The sequence below is a fragment of the Oncorhynchus keta genome, chromosome 3 (genome assembly GCF_023373465.1).
Source record: "Oncorhynchus keta strain PuntledgeMale-10-30-2019 chromosome 3, Oket_V2, whole genome shotgun sequence".
NCBI classification, from domain to species: Eukaryota; Metazoa; Chordata; class Actinopteri; order Salmoniformes; family Salmonidae; genus Oncorhynchus; species Oncorhynchus keta.
The window spans coordinates 31604437-31618867 of record NC_068423.1 but is presented as its reverse complement, the minus strand read 5'-3'; the positions used below and the strand labels follow the sequence as shown (position 1 = coordinate 31618867).

At 47.2% G+C, this 14431-nt stretch overlaps 2 protein-coding genes and 1 long non-coding RNA gene across 6 annotated transcripts in view; 1 reads left to right on the top strand and 2 right to left on the bottom strand.

Annotated features, from left to right (window-relative positions):
• The window catches only part of memo1 (mediator of cell motility 1), a 34081-nt gene extending 25878 nt beyond the window's left edge, over positions 1–8203 (top strand). Inside the window, exons 6-9 of the mRNA XM_052496460.1 lie at positions 2987–3129; positions 3781–3857; positions 5030–5134; positions 7670–8203. Coding sequence (XP_052352420.1) covers positions 2987–3129; positions 3781–3857; positions 5030–5134; positions 7670–7801 — 457 coding nt within the window. The 3' untranslated portion in view covers positions 7802–8203. The remainder of the gene's footprint in view (positions 1–2986; positions 3130–3780; positions 3858–5029; positions 5135–7669) is intronic.
• Positions 8204–8448: 245 nt separating this feature from the next.
• On the bottom strand, positions 8449–9322 carry LOC127915838 (uncharacterized). 4 transcript variants are annotated; one of them, XR_008092457.1, is made up of 5 exons: positions 9186–9322; positions 9018–9129; positions 8906–8933; positions 8738–8821; positions 8449–8653 (listed from the first exon to the last, which is right to left on the bottom strand). It is a non-coding gene; the product is annotated as an uncharacterized LOC127915838 (long non-coding RNA). The 4 variants fall into 4 exon arrangements; XR_008092462.1 differs by having other exon boundaries at positions 9018–9101; positions 9158–9276; XR_008092465.1 differs by lacking the exon at positions 8738–8821 and having other exon boundaries at positions 8449–8709; positions 8878–8933; positions 9018–9101; positions 9158–9276.
• A 615-nt stretch (positions 9323–9937) lies between these two features.
• LOC127915971 (uncharacterized) lies at positions 9938–13960 on the bottom strand. The gene is made up of 12 exons (XM_052497050.1): positions 13955–13960; positions 13360–13393; positions 13205–13321; positions 12941–13014; positions 12411–12488; positions 12223–12261; positions 11685–11769; positions 11387–11607; positions 11285–11356; positions 11145–11216; positions 10125–10160; positions 9938–10086 (listed from the first exon to the last, which is right to left on the bottom strand). Exons 1-12 carry the CDS (start codon positions 13958–13960, stop codon positions 9973–9975), a joined length of 948 nt encoding a protein of 315 aa, XP_052353010.1. The 3' UTR covers positions 9938–9972.
• Positions 13961–14431: the final 471 nt, after the last annotated feature.

Here is a 14431-nt window from a genome sequence, read left to right as displayed (position 1 = left end):
CGTTGCCTGCATCCGTAATGGGTCTGCTGTCGAACGACCTCCACTCATCACTGTCAAACGCTCCATTAACTTCAGCGAGCAGCCCTTTCTAATCGACCTGGCCGTGGGTATCCTGGAATGACATTGACCTCATCCCGTCAATAGAGGATGCCTGGTTATTCTTTAAAAATGCCTTCCTCACCATCTTAAATAAGCATGCTCCATTCCAAACAATTAGAACTAGGAATAGATATAGTTCTTGGTTCACCCCAGACCTCACTGGCCTTAACCAGAACAAAAACATCCTGTGGCTTTCTGCATTCGCATCGAATAGCCCCTGTGATATGCAACTTTTCAGGGAAGTTGGGAACCAATATACACAGTCAGTTAGGAAAGCCAAGACTAGCTTTTTCAAACAAATGTGCATCCTGTAGTACTAACTCAAAAAAGTTCTGGGACATTGTAAAGTCCATGAAGAATAAGGGCACCTCCTCCCAGCTGCCAACTGCACTGAGGCTAGGAAACACTGTCACCACCGATTTTAAATCCATTATAATTGAGAATTTCAATTAACATTTTTCTACAGCTGGCCATGCTTTCCAGGCCAGGCTACCCCTACCCCGGTCAACTGCCCGGTACCTCCCACAGCAACTCACCCAAACCTCCCCCACTTCTCCTTCACCCAAATCCAGATAGCTGATGCTCTGAAAGAGCTGCAAAATCTGGACTCCTACAAATCAGCCGGACTAGACAATCTGGACCCTTTCTTTCTAAAATGATCTGCCCGAAATTGTTGCAACCTCAATTACTAGCCTGTTCAACCTCTTTCGTATCATCTGAGATCCCCAAAGATTGGAAAGCAGCTTCGATCATCCCCTTCTTCAAAGGGGAGACACTCGAGACCCAAAATGATTTTGGAATGAAATGTTCAATGAGCACGTGTCCACATACTTTTGATCATGTCGTGAGAATCTACAGAAATAAGACAGATCCTTCCTCTGTTTCCTGTTTGAGTGTTTAATTAGGTTGGGTTTAATTAGGTTGGGTTTAATTAGGTTGGGTTTAATTAGGTTGGGTTTAATTAGGGTGGGTTTAATTAGGGTGGGTTTAATTAGGGTGGGTTTAATTAAAACACACACTGTTTAATTAGGTTGGGTTTAATTAGGTTGGGTTTAATTAGGTTGGGTTTAATTAGGGTGGGTTTAATTAGGGTGGGTTTAATTAGGTTGGGTTTAATTAGGGTGGGTTTAATTAAAACACACACTGTTTAATTAGGTTGGGTTTAATTAGGTTGGGTTTAATTAGGTTGGGTTTAATTAGGGTGGGTTTAATTAGGTTGGGTTTAATTAGGGTGGGTTTAATTAAAACACACACTGTTTAATTAGGGTGGGTTTAATTAGGTTGGGTTTAATTAGGTTGGGTTTAATTAGGGTGGGTTTAATTAGGGTGGGTTTAATTAGGGTGGGTTTAATTAGGTTGGGTTTAATTAGGGTGGGTTTAATTAAAACACACTGTTTAATTAGGTTGGGTTTAATTAGGTTGGGTTTAATTAGGTTGGGTTTAATTAGGGTGGGTTTAATTAGGGTGGGTTTAATTAAAACACACACTGTTTAATTAGGTTGGGTTTAATTAGGTTGGGTTTAATTAGGGTGGGTTTAATTAAAACACACACTGTTTAATTAGGTTGGGTTTAATTAGGGTGGGTTTAATTAGGTTGGGTTTAATTAGGGTGGGTTTAATTAAAACACACACTGTTTAATTAGGTGGGTTTAATTAGGTTGGGTTTAATTAGGTGGGTTTAATTAGGTTGGGTTTAATTAGGTTGGGTTTAATTACTGTTTAATTAGGTGGGTTTAATTAGGTGGGTTTAATTAGGTGGGTTTAATTAGGTGGGTTTAATTAGGTTGGGTTTAATTAGGGTGGGTTTAATTAAAACACACACTGTTTAATTAGGTGGGTGGGTTTAATTAGGTGGGTTTAATTAGGGTGGGTTTAATTAAAACACACACTGTTTAATTAGGTTGGGTTTAATTAGGTGGGTTTAATTAGGGTGGGTTTAATTAGGTTGGGTTTAATTAGGGTGGGTTTAATTAAAACACACACTGTTTAATTAGGGTGGGTTTAATTAGGGTGGGTTTAATTAGGGTGGGTTTAATTAGGGTGGGTTTAATTAGGGTGGGTTTAATTAAAACACACACTGTTTAATTAGGTGGGTTTAATTAGGGTGGGTTTAATTAGGGTGGGTTTAATTAGGTGGGTTTAATTAGGGTGGGTTTAATTAAAACACACACTGTTTAATTAGGTTGGGTTTAATTAGGGTGGGTTTAATTAGGGTGGGTTTAATTAGGGTGGGTTTAATTAGGTTGGGTTTAATTAGGGTGGGTTTAATTAAAACACACACTGTTTAATTAGGTTGGGTTTAATTAGGTTGGGTTTAATTAGGTTGGGTTTAATTAGGTTGGGTTTAATTAGGGTGGGTTTAATTAGGTTGGGTTTAATTAGGGTGGGTTTAATTAAAACACACATTGTTTAATTAGGGTGGGTTTAATTAGGGTGGGTTTAATTAGGGTGGGTTTAATTAGGTTGGGTTTAATTAGGGTGGGTTTAATTAGGGTGGGTTTAATTAGGGTGGGTTTAATTAAAACACACTGTTTAATTAGGTGGGTTTAATTAGGTGGGGGTGGGTTTAATTAGGGTGGGTTTAATTACACTGGGTTTAATTAGGTGGGTTTAATTAGGGTGGGTTTAATTAAAACACACACTGTTTAATTGGGTGGGTTTAATTAGGGTGGGTTTAATTAGGTTGGGTTTAATTAGGGTGGGTTTAATTAGGGTGGGTTTAATTAGGGTGGGTTTAATTAAAACACACACTGTTTAATACAGATACCTTCGGTTGGTTTACATGTGTTCAGTCCCTGTAACAGCTTCTACCATCTCGGTCAGGTAACTGCCCAGTGCACCACGCCCATACAGACTTGTAATGTGTTGTCTCCGTCTCCTACTGCAGTCATAAAGATGAGCTCAGCATTGTCCCGGTGCTGGTTGGAGCCCTCAGTGAGTCTAAAGAACAGGATTATGGGAAACTGCTCAGCAGGTATCTGGCTGATCCCTCCAACTTGTTCATCATCTCCTCTGACTTCTGCCACTGGGGTACGTACTGAACGGGACTGGTAGAGATCAATATATTATACCCTGTTCACCCTGCTGAGTTGCGCTAGTCTGGTTATACATCCATTCATCGAAGTTGCTGGAACCGTGCTGGAAAGACCATGTGAAAGAAAAGCCAGCACAGTTTGGTTCAGGACAAGTGATATGAAAAGCCAGCACAGTTTGGTTCAGGACAAGAGAGAAGGAAAGCCAGCACAGTTTGGTTCAGGACAAGTGAGAAGAAAAGCCAGCACAGTTTGGTTCAGGACAAGTGATATGAAAAGCCAGCACAGTTTGGTTCAGGACAAGTGATAAGAAAAGCCGGCACCGTTTGGTTCAGGACAAGTGATATGAAAAGCCAGCACAGTTTGGTTCAGGACAAGTGATAAGAAAAGCCGGCACAGTTTGGTTCAGGACAAATGATATGAAAAGCCAGCACAGTTTGGTTCAGGACAAGTGTTATGGAAAGCCAGCACAGTTTGGTTCAGGACAAGTGATATGAAAAACCAGCACAGTTTAGTTCGGGACAAGTGATATGAAAAACCAGCATCTTGTGAAAGGGGTTCTAAATATAGAAACAATGGTTCTGTCTCCTTGAAAAACCCTCTCCTTCACGGTTGGGCCTGACTTAATATATTTACCTCCTTCCCACAGGCCAACGGTTCCGCTACACGTACTATGACGAGGCTCAAGGAGAGATCCACAGATCCATTGAACACCTTGATAAAATGGTTAACACATTTTGATATTCAGTTTCTACCAAGTTGTAACATGAAACCCCTCAGCTCCTTCCATGTATAAAATTGAGACATCACCACCTCTCTCCAGGGTTAGGGTTATACAGTTAACTGTATCAGACTGGGTTCTAAACCCCTCTCTCTTGTCTCTCCGGGGTTAGGGTTATATAGTTAACCATATCAGACTGGGTTCTAAACCCCTCTCTCTGGGGTTAGGGTTATATAGTTAACTGTATCAGACTGGGTTCTAAACCCCTCTCTCTTGTCTCTCCAGGGTTAGGGTTATATAGTTAACCATATCAGACTGGGTTCTAAACCCCTCTCTCTTGTCTCTCCGGGGTTAGGGTTATATAGTTAACCATATCAGACTGGGTTCTAAACCCCTCTCTCTTGTCTCTCCGGGGTTAGGGTTATATAGTTAACTGTATCAGACTGGGTTCTAAACCCCTCTCTCTTGTCTCTCCAGGGTTAGGGTTATATAGTTAACCATATCAGACTGGGTTCTAAACCCCTCTCTCTTGTCTCTCCGGGGTTAGGGTTATATAGTTAACCATATCAGACTGGGTTCTAAACCCCTCTCTCTTGTCTCTCTGGGGTTAGGGTTATATAGTTAACCATATCAGACTGGGTTCTAAACCCCTCTCTCTTCTCTCCGGGGTTAGGGTTATATAGTTAACCATATCAGACTGGGTTCTAAACCCCTCTCTCTTGTCTCTCCAGGGTTAGGGTTATACAGTTAACCATATCAGACTGGGTTCTAAACCCCTCTCTCTTGTCTCTCCAGGGTTAGGGTTATATAGTTAACCATATCAGACTGGGTTCTAAACCCCTCTCTCTTGTCTCTCCAGGGTTAGGGTTATACAGTTAACTGTATCAGACTGGGTTCTAAACCCCTCTCTCTTGTCTCTCCAGGGTTAGGGTTATACAGTTAGTCATATCAGACTGGGTTCTAAACCCCTCTCTCTTGTCTCTCCAGGGTTAGGGTTATATAGTTAACCATATCAGACTGGGTTCTAAACCCCTCTCTCTTGTCTCTCCAGGGTTAGGGTTATACAGTTAGTCATATCAGACTGGGTTCTAAACCCCTCTCTCTTGTCTCTCCAGGGTTAGGGTTATACAGTTAGTCATATCAGACTTGGTTCTAAACCTCTCTCGTGTCTCTCCAGGGTATGGGCATTATAGAAACACTGGACCCCATGTCCTTCACCAACTACTTGAAGAAATACCACAACACCATCTGTGGCCGTCATCCTATTGGAGTGCTGCTAAATGTGAGTCATAACAAGTACAACAGCTAGCATATGGGTACAACAGCTAGCATATGGGTACAACAGCTAGCATATGGGTACAACAGCTAGCATATGGGTACAACAGCTAGCATATGGGTACAACAGCTAGCATATGGGTACAACAGCTAGCATATGGGTACAACAGCTAGCATATGGGTACAACAGCTAGCATATGGGTACAACAGCTAGCATACGGGTACAACAGCGAGCATACGGGTACAACAGCGAGCATACGGGTACAACAGCTAGCATACGGGTACAACAGCGAGCATACGGGTACAACAGCGAGCATACGGGTACAACAGCGAGCATACGGGTACAACCGCTAGCATACGGGTACAACCGCTAGCATACGGGTACAACCGCGAGCATACGGGTACAACCGCGAGCATACGGGTACAACCGCGAGCATACGGGTACAACCGCGAGCATACGGGTACAACAGCGAGCATACGGGTACAACAGCGAGCATACGGGTACAACAGCGAGCATACGGGTACAACAGCGAGCATACGGGTACAACAGCGAGCATACGGGTACAACAGCGAGCATACGGGTACAACAGCGAGCATACGGGTACAACAGCGAGCATACGGGTACAACCGCGAGCATACGGGTACAACCGCGAGCATACGGGTACAACCGCGAGCATACGGGTACAACAGCGAGCATACGGGTACAACAGCGAGCATACGGGTACAACAGCTAGCATACGGGTACAACAGCTAGCATATCAGTATAGCCTCAGTCGTACGATAATCTGACATCTACAGTACACCTTCTGTTAGTTAAACAGGTCTTCTTGCACAAAGGATGCCTGTCTTACTGCTCCCGTGTCACGTGATGCCTGTCTTACTGCTCCCGTGTCACGTGATGCCTGTCTGACTGCTCCCGTGTCACGTGATGCCTGTCTTACTGCTCCCGTGTCACGTGATGCCTGTCTGACTGCTCCCGTGTCACGTGATGCCTGTCTTACTGCTCCCGTGTCACGTGATGCCTGTCTTACTGCTCCCGTGTCACGTGATGCCTGTCTTACTGCTCCCGTGTCACGTGATGCCTGTCTTACTGCTCCCGTGTCACGTGATGCCTGTCTGACTGCTCCCGTGTCACGTGATGCCTGTCTTACTGCTCCCGTGTCACGTGATGCCTGTCTTACTGCTCCCGTGTCACGTGATGCCTTGTCTTACTGCTCCCGTGTCACGTGATGCCTGTCTGACTGCTCCCGTGTCACGTGATGCCTGTCTGACTGCTCCCGTGTCACGTGATGCCTTGTCTTACTGCTCCCGTGTCACGTGATGCCTGTCTGACTGCTCCCGTGTCACGTGATGCCTGTCTGACTGCTCCCGTGTCACGTGATGCCTGTCTGACTGCTCCCGTGTCACGTGATGCCTGTCTTACTGCTCCCGTGTCACGTGATGCCTTGTCTTACTGCTCCCGTGTCACGTGATGCCTGTCTGACTGCTCCCGTGTCACGTGATGCCTGTCTGACTGCTCCTGTGTCATGTGATGCCTGTCTTACTGCTCCCGTGTCACGTGATGCCTTGTCTTACTGCTCCCGTGTCACGTGATGCCTTGTCTTACTGCTCCCGTGTCACGTGATGCCTTGTCTTACTGCTCCCGTGTCACGTGATGCCTTGTCTTACTGCTCCCGTGTCACGTGATGCCTGTCTTACTGCTCCCGTGTCACGTGATGCCTTGTCTTACTGCTCCCGTGTCACGTGATGCCTTGTCTTACTGCTCCCGTGTCACGTGATGCCTGTCTTACTGCTCCCGTGTCACGTGATGCCTTGTCTGACTGCTCCCGTGTCACGTGATGCCTTGTCTGACTGCTCCCGTGTCACGTGATGCCTGTCTGACTGCTCCCGTGTCACGTGATGCCTGTCTGACTGCTCCCGTGTCACGTGATGCCTGTCTTACTGCTCCTGTGTCATGTGATGCCTGTCTGACTGCTCCTGTGTCACGTGATGCCTTGTCTGACTGCTCCCGTGTCACGTGATGCCCTGTCTTACTGCTCCCGTGTCACGTGATGCCCTGTCTTACTGCTCCCGTGTCACGTGATGCCTGTCTTACTGCTCCCGTGTCACGTGATGCCTGTCTTACTGCTCCCGTGTCACGTGATGCCTTGTCTTACTGCTCCCGTGTCACGTGATGCCTGTCTGACTGCTCCCGTGTCACGTGATGCCTGTCTGACTGCTCCCGTGTCATGTGATGCCTGTCTGACTGCTCCCGTGTCACGTGATGCCTGTCTGACTGCTCCCGTGTCACGTGATGCCTGTCTGACTGCTCCCGTGTCACGTGATGCCTGTCTGACTGCTCCCGTGTCATGTGATGCCTGTCTGACTGCTCCCGTGTCATGTGATGCCTGTCTGACTGCTCCCGTGTCATGTGATGCCTGTCTGACTGCTCCCGTGTCATGTGATGCCTGTCTTACTGCTCCCGTGTCATGTGATGCCTTGTCTTACTGCTCCCGTGTCACGTGATGCCTGTCTTACTTACTTGATTGATTGTGTTTTCCAGGCCGTGTCTGAGCTGAGGAAGAGTGGAACAGAGATGAACTTCTCCTTCCTGGACTATGCCCAGTCTTCCCAGTGCAGGAACTGGCAGGACAGCTCTGTTAGCTACGCAGCCGGGGCCCTCATTGTACATTGATGTGGTCCCAAATGGCACCCTATTACCTATATAGTGCACTTCTTTTGACCAGGGCTCATGGTAGCCTTGTCCGAGCCGGAATGGCCCGTAGGTCAGGAGCCCATCTCCTGTTTCTGTAGCGGCGAGGCAGCTTGATACACAAGTACAAACCCTGGACAGGACGCTAGTCTATCGCAGGGTCCATAGGACTGGTCAAAAGTAGTGCACTATTTAGGGAATAGGGTGCCACTGCAGCTCTACACCACCCAAACTTCTATCGCCATAACGATGATCTGGACTAGCCAATGAGGAGAGATATTATATTCACAGCACCCCCCTACCTGCCTCCCCCTCTCTCCGAGAGTTTTCTTTGTCTTAACTTTTGCTTGAAGTGCAGTTGCAGTTTTTGAGATTGAAGGGAAGGAGTGTTATTTTGGCATGGAGCAGGGATGGTTGGGGGGGGGGGTGTGTATTTGGGGCTCGTTCACGTGGTCTTGTAGGACTGGGTTACGTGGGGAATGTTTGGGTGTCTTGTTGGGGTGTCTTCACGGGGGTCTTGTAGGGGGTTAAGGATGGGGGTCTTGTAGGGGGTTAAGGATGGGGGTCTTGTAGGGGGTTGTAGGGGTTAAGGAGGAGGGGTATTTGGGCGTCTTGTAGGGGGTTAAGGAGGGTGTATTTGGGGCTGTTGTAGGGGGTTGAGGGGAGGGTGTATTTGGGGATCTTGTAGGGCACTCGTCTTGTTCCATATGACCCTGGTTTCCCGAATGAGAAAAGTAAAATTAATATTAAAATGTTAAATAATGTATAAACATTAATTAATCTATACATTTGCTCTCTTTGCAAACCTGTGGTCGTGTAATCTGATTTACAGACCTGCGCTCATGTAATCTGATTTAAAGACCTGCGCTCATGTAATCTGATTTAAAGACCTGCGCTCATGTAATCTGATTTAAAGACCTGCGCTCATGTAATCTGATTTACAGACCTGTGCTCATGTAATCTGATTTACAGACCTGTGCTCATGTAATCTGATTTACAGACCTGCGCTCATGTAATCTGATTTAAAGACTTGCGCTCATGTAATCTGATTTACAGACCTGCGCTCATGTAATCTGATTTACAGACCTGTGCTCATGTAATCTGATTTACAGACCTGCGCTCATGTAATCTGATTTAAAGACCTGCGCTCATGTAATCTGATTTACAGACCTGTGCTCATGTAATCTGATTTAAAGACCTGCGCTCATGTAATCTGATTTACAGACCTGCGCTCATGTAATCTGATTTACAGACCTGCGCTCATGTAATCTGATTTACAGACCTGTGCTCATGTAATCTGATTTACAGACCTGTGCTCATGTAATCTGATTTACAGACCTGCGCTCATGTAATCTGATTTACAGACCTGCGCTCATGTAATCTGATTTACAGACCTGCGCTCATGTAATCTGATTTACAGACCTGCGCTCATGTAATCCTACTGCAAATGGAAAAGTGATCCCTGATGATAAGGAAATAAATGTTGACTGACTGCTTAACAAGCTATTATAATGTCTTAGTAGTTATACCCTCCTTCAGTCACAAATAGCACCCTATGCCCTATGTAGTGCACTACTTTTGACCAGTCTCCTTAGGGTGCAATTTGGGACGTACTGAGAATAGAATCCTAGGTGGCTACTACCTTCCACCATTGTTTAACATATTAAGGCCGCACAAATGTGTCCCAAATCGCACCCTATAGCTTATCTAGTGCACTTCCCTATTGGAGCCGTTCGGCCATCCGGATCTCGTAAGCTTATATATATATATTACACACACACACATATATATATATATATATATATATAGGGTGCAGTGTTCAGGATGGGAGGATCAGGTTACTGCCCTATAGGGTCCTGGTCTGAAGTCGTGCCCTATAAAGGGATCAGGGTGCCATGTGGGATATAGATAACCAGTTCACTAACTGACCCTCTGCTGTCAAATACCAACAAAACAAGTGTTTTTTTAAATTAGATATATAGTATGTTTGCTTTTTAATTTGAGACTGTTTACCTCCTGACAGGTCTGCTCGTGTAGGTCTGCTCTCACCTAGTGCCCAGAAATATATCTCCTAATATGCCCTATAGTCCACAGTAGAGTATATGATCTGTTCTGATCGCTTGTCTGAGATGGTATTGCCTGTTGTCCACCCTCTACCTTTGTCTGAGATGGTATCTCCTGTTGTCCCCCTCTACCTGTCTGAGATGGTATCGCCTGTTGTCCCCCTCTACCTGTCTGAGATGGTATCTCCTGTTGTCCACCTCTACCTTTGTCTGAGATGGTATCTCCTGTTGTCCCCCTCTACCTGTCTGAGATGGTATCGCCTGTTGTCCCCCTCTACCTTTGTCTGAGATGGTATCTCCTGTTGTCCCCCTCTACCTGTCTGAGATGGTATCTCCTGTTGTACAGACCCCTCTACCTTTGTCTGAGATGGTATCTCCTGTTGTACCCCTCTACCTGTCTACAGATGGTATCTCCTGATTGTCAGACCTCTACCTTTGTCTGAGATGGTATGTCGCCTGTTGTCCACCCTCTAACCTACCTTTTCTGAGATGGAAATAAATGTTGACTGCCTGTTGTCAAGCTCTATAATGTCTGAGATGGTATCTCCTGTTGTCCAGTGCACTACTTTTGACCAGTCTCCTTAGGTGCAATTTGGGATGTACTCTACCTTTGTCTGAGACCGCCTGTTGTCCACCCTCTACCTTTTTCTGAGATGGTATCGCCTGTTGTCCACCTCTACCTTGTCTGAGATGGTATCGCCTGTTGTCCCCCTCTACCTTTGTCTGAGATGGTATCGCCTGTTGTCCCCCTTCTACCTGTCTGAGATGGTATCTCCTGTTGTCCACCCTCTACCTTTGTCTGAGATGGTAGGATCAGGTTACTGCCCTATAGGGTCCTGTCTGAAGTCGTGCCCTATTGTAACCCACCTCTACCTGTCTGAGATGGTATCTTTTAATTTGAGTGTTTACCTCTGACAGGTCTGCTCGTGTAGGTCTGCTCTCACCTAGTGCCCAGAAATATATCTCTGAGATGGTATAGCCTGTTGTCTGTTCTACCTTTGTCTGAGATGGTATCTCCTGTTGTCCCCCTCTACCTTTGTCTGAGATGGTATCTCCTGTTGTCCACCTCTACCTTTGTCTGAGATGGTATCGCCTGTTGTCCACCCTCTACCTTTTTCTGAGATGGTATCGCCTGTTGTCCACCTCTACCTGTCTGAGATGGTATCTCCTGTTGTCCACCTCTACCTTTGTCTGAGATGGTATCGCCTGTTGTCCACCCTCTACCTTTTTCTGAGATGGTATCGCCTGTTGTCCACCTCTACCTGTCTGAGATGGTATCTCCTGTTGTCCCCCTCTACCTGTCTGAGATGGTATCGCCTGTTGTCCCCCTCTACCTGTCTGAGATGGTATCTCCTGTTGTCTACCTTTGTCTGAGATGGTATCTCCTGTTGTCCCCCTCTACCTGTCTGAGATGGTATCTCCTGTTGTCCCCCTCTACCTGTCTGAGATGGTATCGCCTGTTGTCCCCCTCTACCTGTCTGAGATGGTATCTCCTGTTGTCTACCTTTGTCTGAGATGGTATCTCCTGTTGTCCCCCTCTACCTGTCTGAGATGGTATCGCCTGTTGTCCACCCTCTACCTTTTTCTGAGATGGTATCGCCTGTTGTCCACCTCTACCTGTCTGAGATGGTATCTCCTGTTGTCCACCCTCTACCTTTGTCTGAGATGGTATCGCCTGTTGTCCACCCTCTACCTTTGTCTGAGATGGTATCGCCTGTTGTCCACCTCTACCTTTATCTGAGATGGTATCGCCTGTTGTCCACCCTCTACCTTTTTCTGAGATGGTATCGCCTGTTGTCCACCCTCTACCTTTATCTGAGATGGTATCGCCTGTTGTCCACCCTCTACCTTTATCTGAGATGGTATCGCCTGTTGTCCACCCTCTACCTTTGTCTGAGATGGTATCTCCTGTTGTCCACCTCTACCTGTCTGAGATGGTATCGCCTGATTTCCCCCTCTACCTTTATCTGAGATGGTATCGCCTGTTGTCCCCCTCTACCTTTGTCTGAGATGGTATCTCCTGTTGTCCCCCTCTACCTTTGTCTGAGATGGTATCTCCTGTTGTCCCCCTCTACCTTTGTCTGAGATGGTATCGCCTGTTGTCCCCCTCTACCTTTATCTGAGATGGTATCTCCTGTTGTCCCCCTCTACCTTTGTCTGAGATGGTATCTCCTGTTGTCCCCCTCTACCTTTGTCTGAGATGGTATCTCCTGTTGTCCACCCTCTACCTTTATCTGAGATGGTATCTCCTGTTGTCCCCCTCTACCTTTGTCTGAGATGGTATCTCCTGTTGTCCCCTCTACCTTTGTCTGAGATGGTATCTCCTGTTGTCCCCTCTACCTTTATCTGAGATGGTATCGCCTGTTGTCCACCCTCTACCTTTGTCTGAGATGGTATCTCCTGTTGTCCCCCTCTACCTGTCTGAGATGGTATCTCCTGTTGTCCCCTCTACCTTTGTCTGAGATGGTATCGCCTGTTGTCCCCCTCTACCTTTATCTGAGATGGTATCTCCTGTTGTCCCCCTCTACCTTTGTCTGAGATGGTATCTCCTGTTGTCCACCCTCTACCTTTATCTGAGATGGTATCGCCTGTTGTCCACCCTCTACCTTTGTCTGAGATGGTATCGCCTGTTGTCCCCCTCTACCTTTGTCTGAGATGGTATCGCCTGTTGTCCCCCTCTACCTTTGTCTGAGATGGTATCTCCTGTTGTCCCCCTCTACCTTTGTCTGAGATGGTATCTCCTGTTGTCCCCCTCTACCTTTGTCTGAGATGGTATCTCCTGTTGTCCCCCTCTACCTTTGTCTGAGATGGTATCTCCTGTTGTCCCCCTCTACCTTTGTCTGAGATGGTATCGCCTGTTGTCCCCCTCTACCTTTATCTGAGATGGTATCGCCTGTTGTCCACCTCTACCTGTCTGAGATGGTATCTCCTGTTGTCCACCTCTACCTGTCTGAGATGGTATCGCCTGTTGTCCCCCTCTACCTTTGTCTGAGATGGTATCTCCTGTTGTCCCCCTCTACCTTTGTCTGAGATGGTATCGCCTGTTGTCCCCCTCTACCTTTATCTGAGATGGTATCGCCTGTTGTCCACCTCTACCTGTCTGAGATGGTATCTCCTGTTGTCCACCTCTACCTGTCTGAGATGGTATCGCCTGTTGTCCCCCTCTACCTTTGTCTGAGATGGTATCGCCTGTTGTCCCCCTCTACATTTGTCTGAGATGGTATCGCCTGTTGTCCACCCTCTACCTTTGTCTGAGATGGTATCGCCTGTTGTCCCCCTCTACCTTTATCTGAGATGGTATCGCCTGTTGTCCACCCTCTACCTTTGTCTGAGATGGTATCGCCTGTTGTCCACCCTCTACCTTTATCTGAGATGGTATCGCCTGTTGTCCACCCTCTACCTTTATCTGAGATGGTATCGCCTGTTGTCCACCCTCTACCTTTATCTGAGATGGTATCGCCTGTTGTCCCCCTCTACCTTTGTCTGAGATGGTATCGCCTGTTGTCCCCCTCTACCTTTGTCTGAGATGGTATCTCCTGTTGTCCCCCTCTACCTTTGTCTGAGATGGTATCGCCTGTTGTCCCCCTCTACCTTTGTCTGAGATGGTATCGCCTGTTGTCCCCCTCTACCTTTGTTCTTAGATGGTATCGCCTGTTGTCCCCCTCTACCTTTGTCTGAGATGGTATCGCCTGTTGTCCCCCTCTACCTTTGTCTGAGATGGTATCGCCTGTTGTCCCCCTCTACCTTTGTCTGAGATGGTATCGCCTGTTGTCCCCCTCTACCTTTTTCTGAGATGGTATCGCCTGTTGTCCCCCTCTACCTTTTTCTGAGATGGTATCGCCTGTTGTCCCCCTCTACATCTTTCTGAGATGGTATCGCCTGTTATCTCCTTACTTGTCCCCCTCTACATCTTTCTGAGATGGTACATTGAATGTATAAGGCCCTGTTATCTCCTTGGAACTGGCCCAGCAGGGGAGAAGGCCCTATTCAGTCCCTGTTCAGGGCCCTCAATTCTGTCCCCACCCCTTCTCCTGTTGGCTCGATTAACTGTCCTTGTTCGGGAGGGCCCTACCAACATTGAATGTATAAGGCCAAATGAAAATGCTAGGGAGTGAATTGGAACTGGCCCTCAACTTACTGTCCCTGTTCGGGAGGGCCCTCAACTTACTGTCCCTGTTCGGGAGGGCCCTCGATTTACTGTCCCTGTTCGGGAGGGCCCTCAATTTACTGTCCCTGTTCGGGAGGGCCCTCGATTTACTGTCCCTGTTCGGGAGGGCCCTCGATTTACTGTCCCTGTTCGGGAGGGCCCTCGATTTACTGCCCCTGTTCGGGAGGGCCCTCGATTTACTGCCCCTGTTCGGGAGGGCCCTCGATTTACTGCCCCTGTTCGGGAGGGCCCTCGATTTACTGCCCCTGTTCGGGAGGGCCCTCGATTTACTGCCCCTGTTCGGGAGGGCCCTCGATTTACTGCCCCTGTTCGGGAGGGCCCTCGATTTACTGCCCCTGTTCGGGAGGGCCCTCGATTTACTCTCTCTGCTCGGGAGGATTG

Coding starts and splice junctions, on each gene's coding strand:
- LOC127915971 (XM_052497050.1), bottom strand. Junction 13,015..13,204: donor CGATACCATCTCAGACAAAG/GTAGAGGGTGGA, acceptor CATCTCAGACAG/GTAGAGGTGGACAACAGGAG. Junction 11,608..11,684: donor ATCTCAGATAAAGGTAGAGG/GTGGACAACAGG, acceptor ATAAAGGTAGAG/GTGGACAACAGGCGATACCA.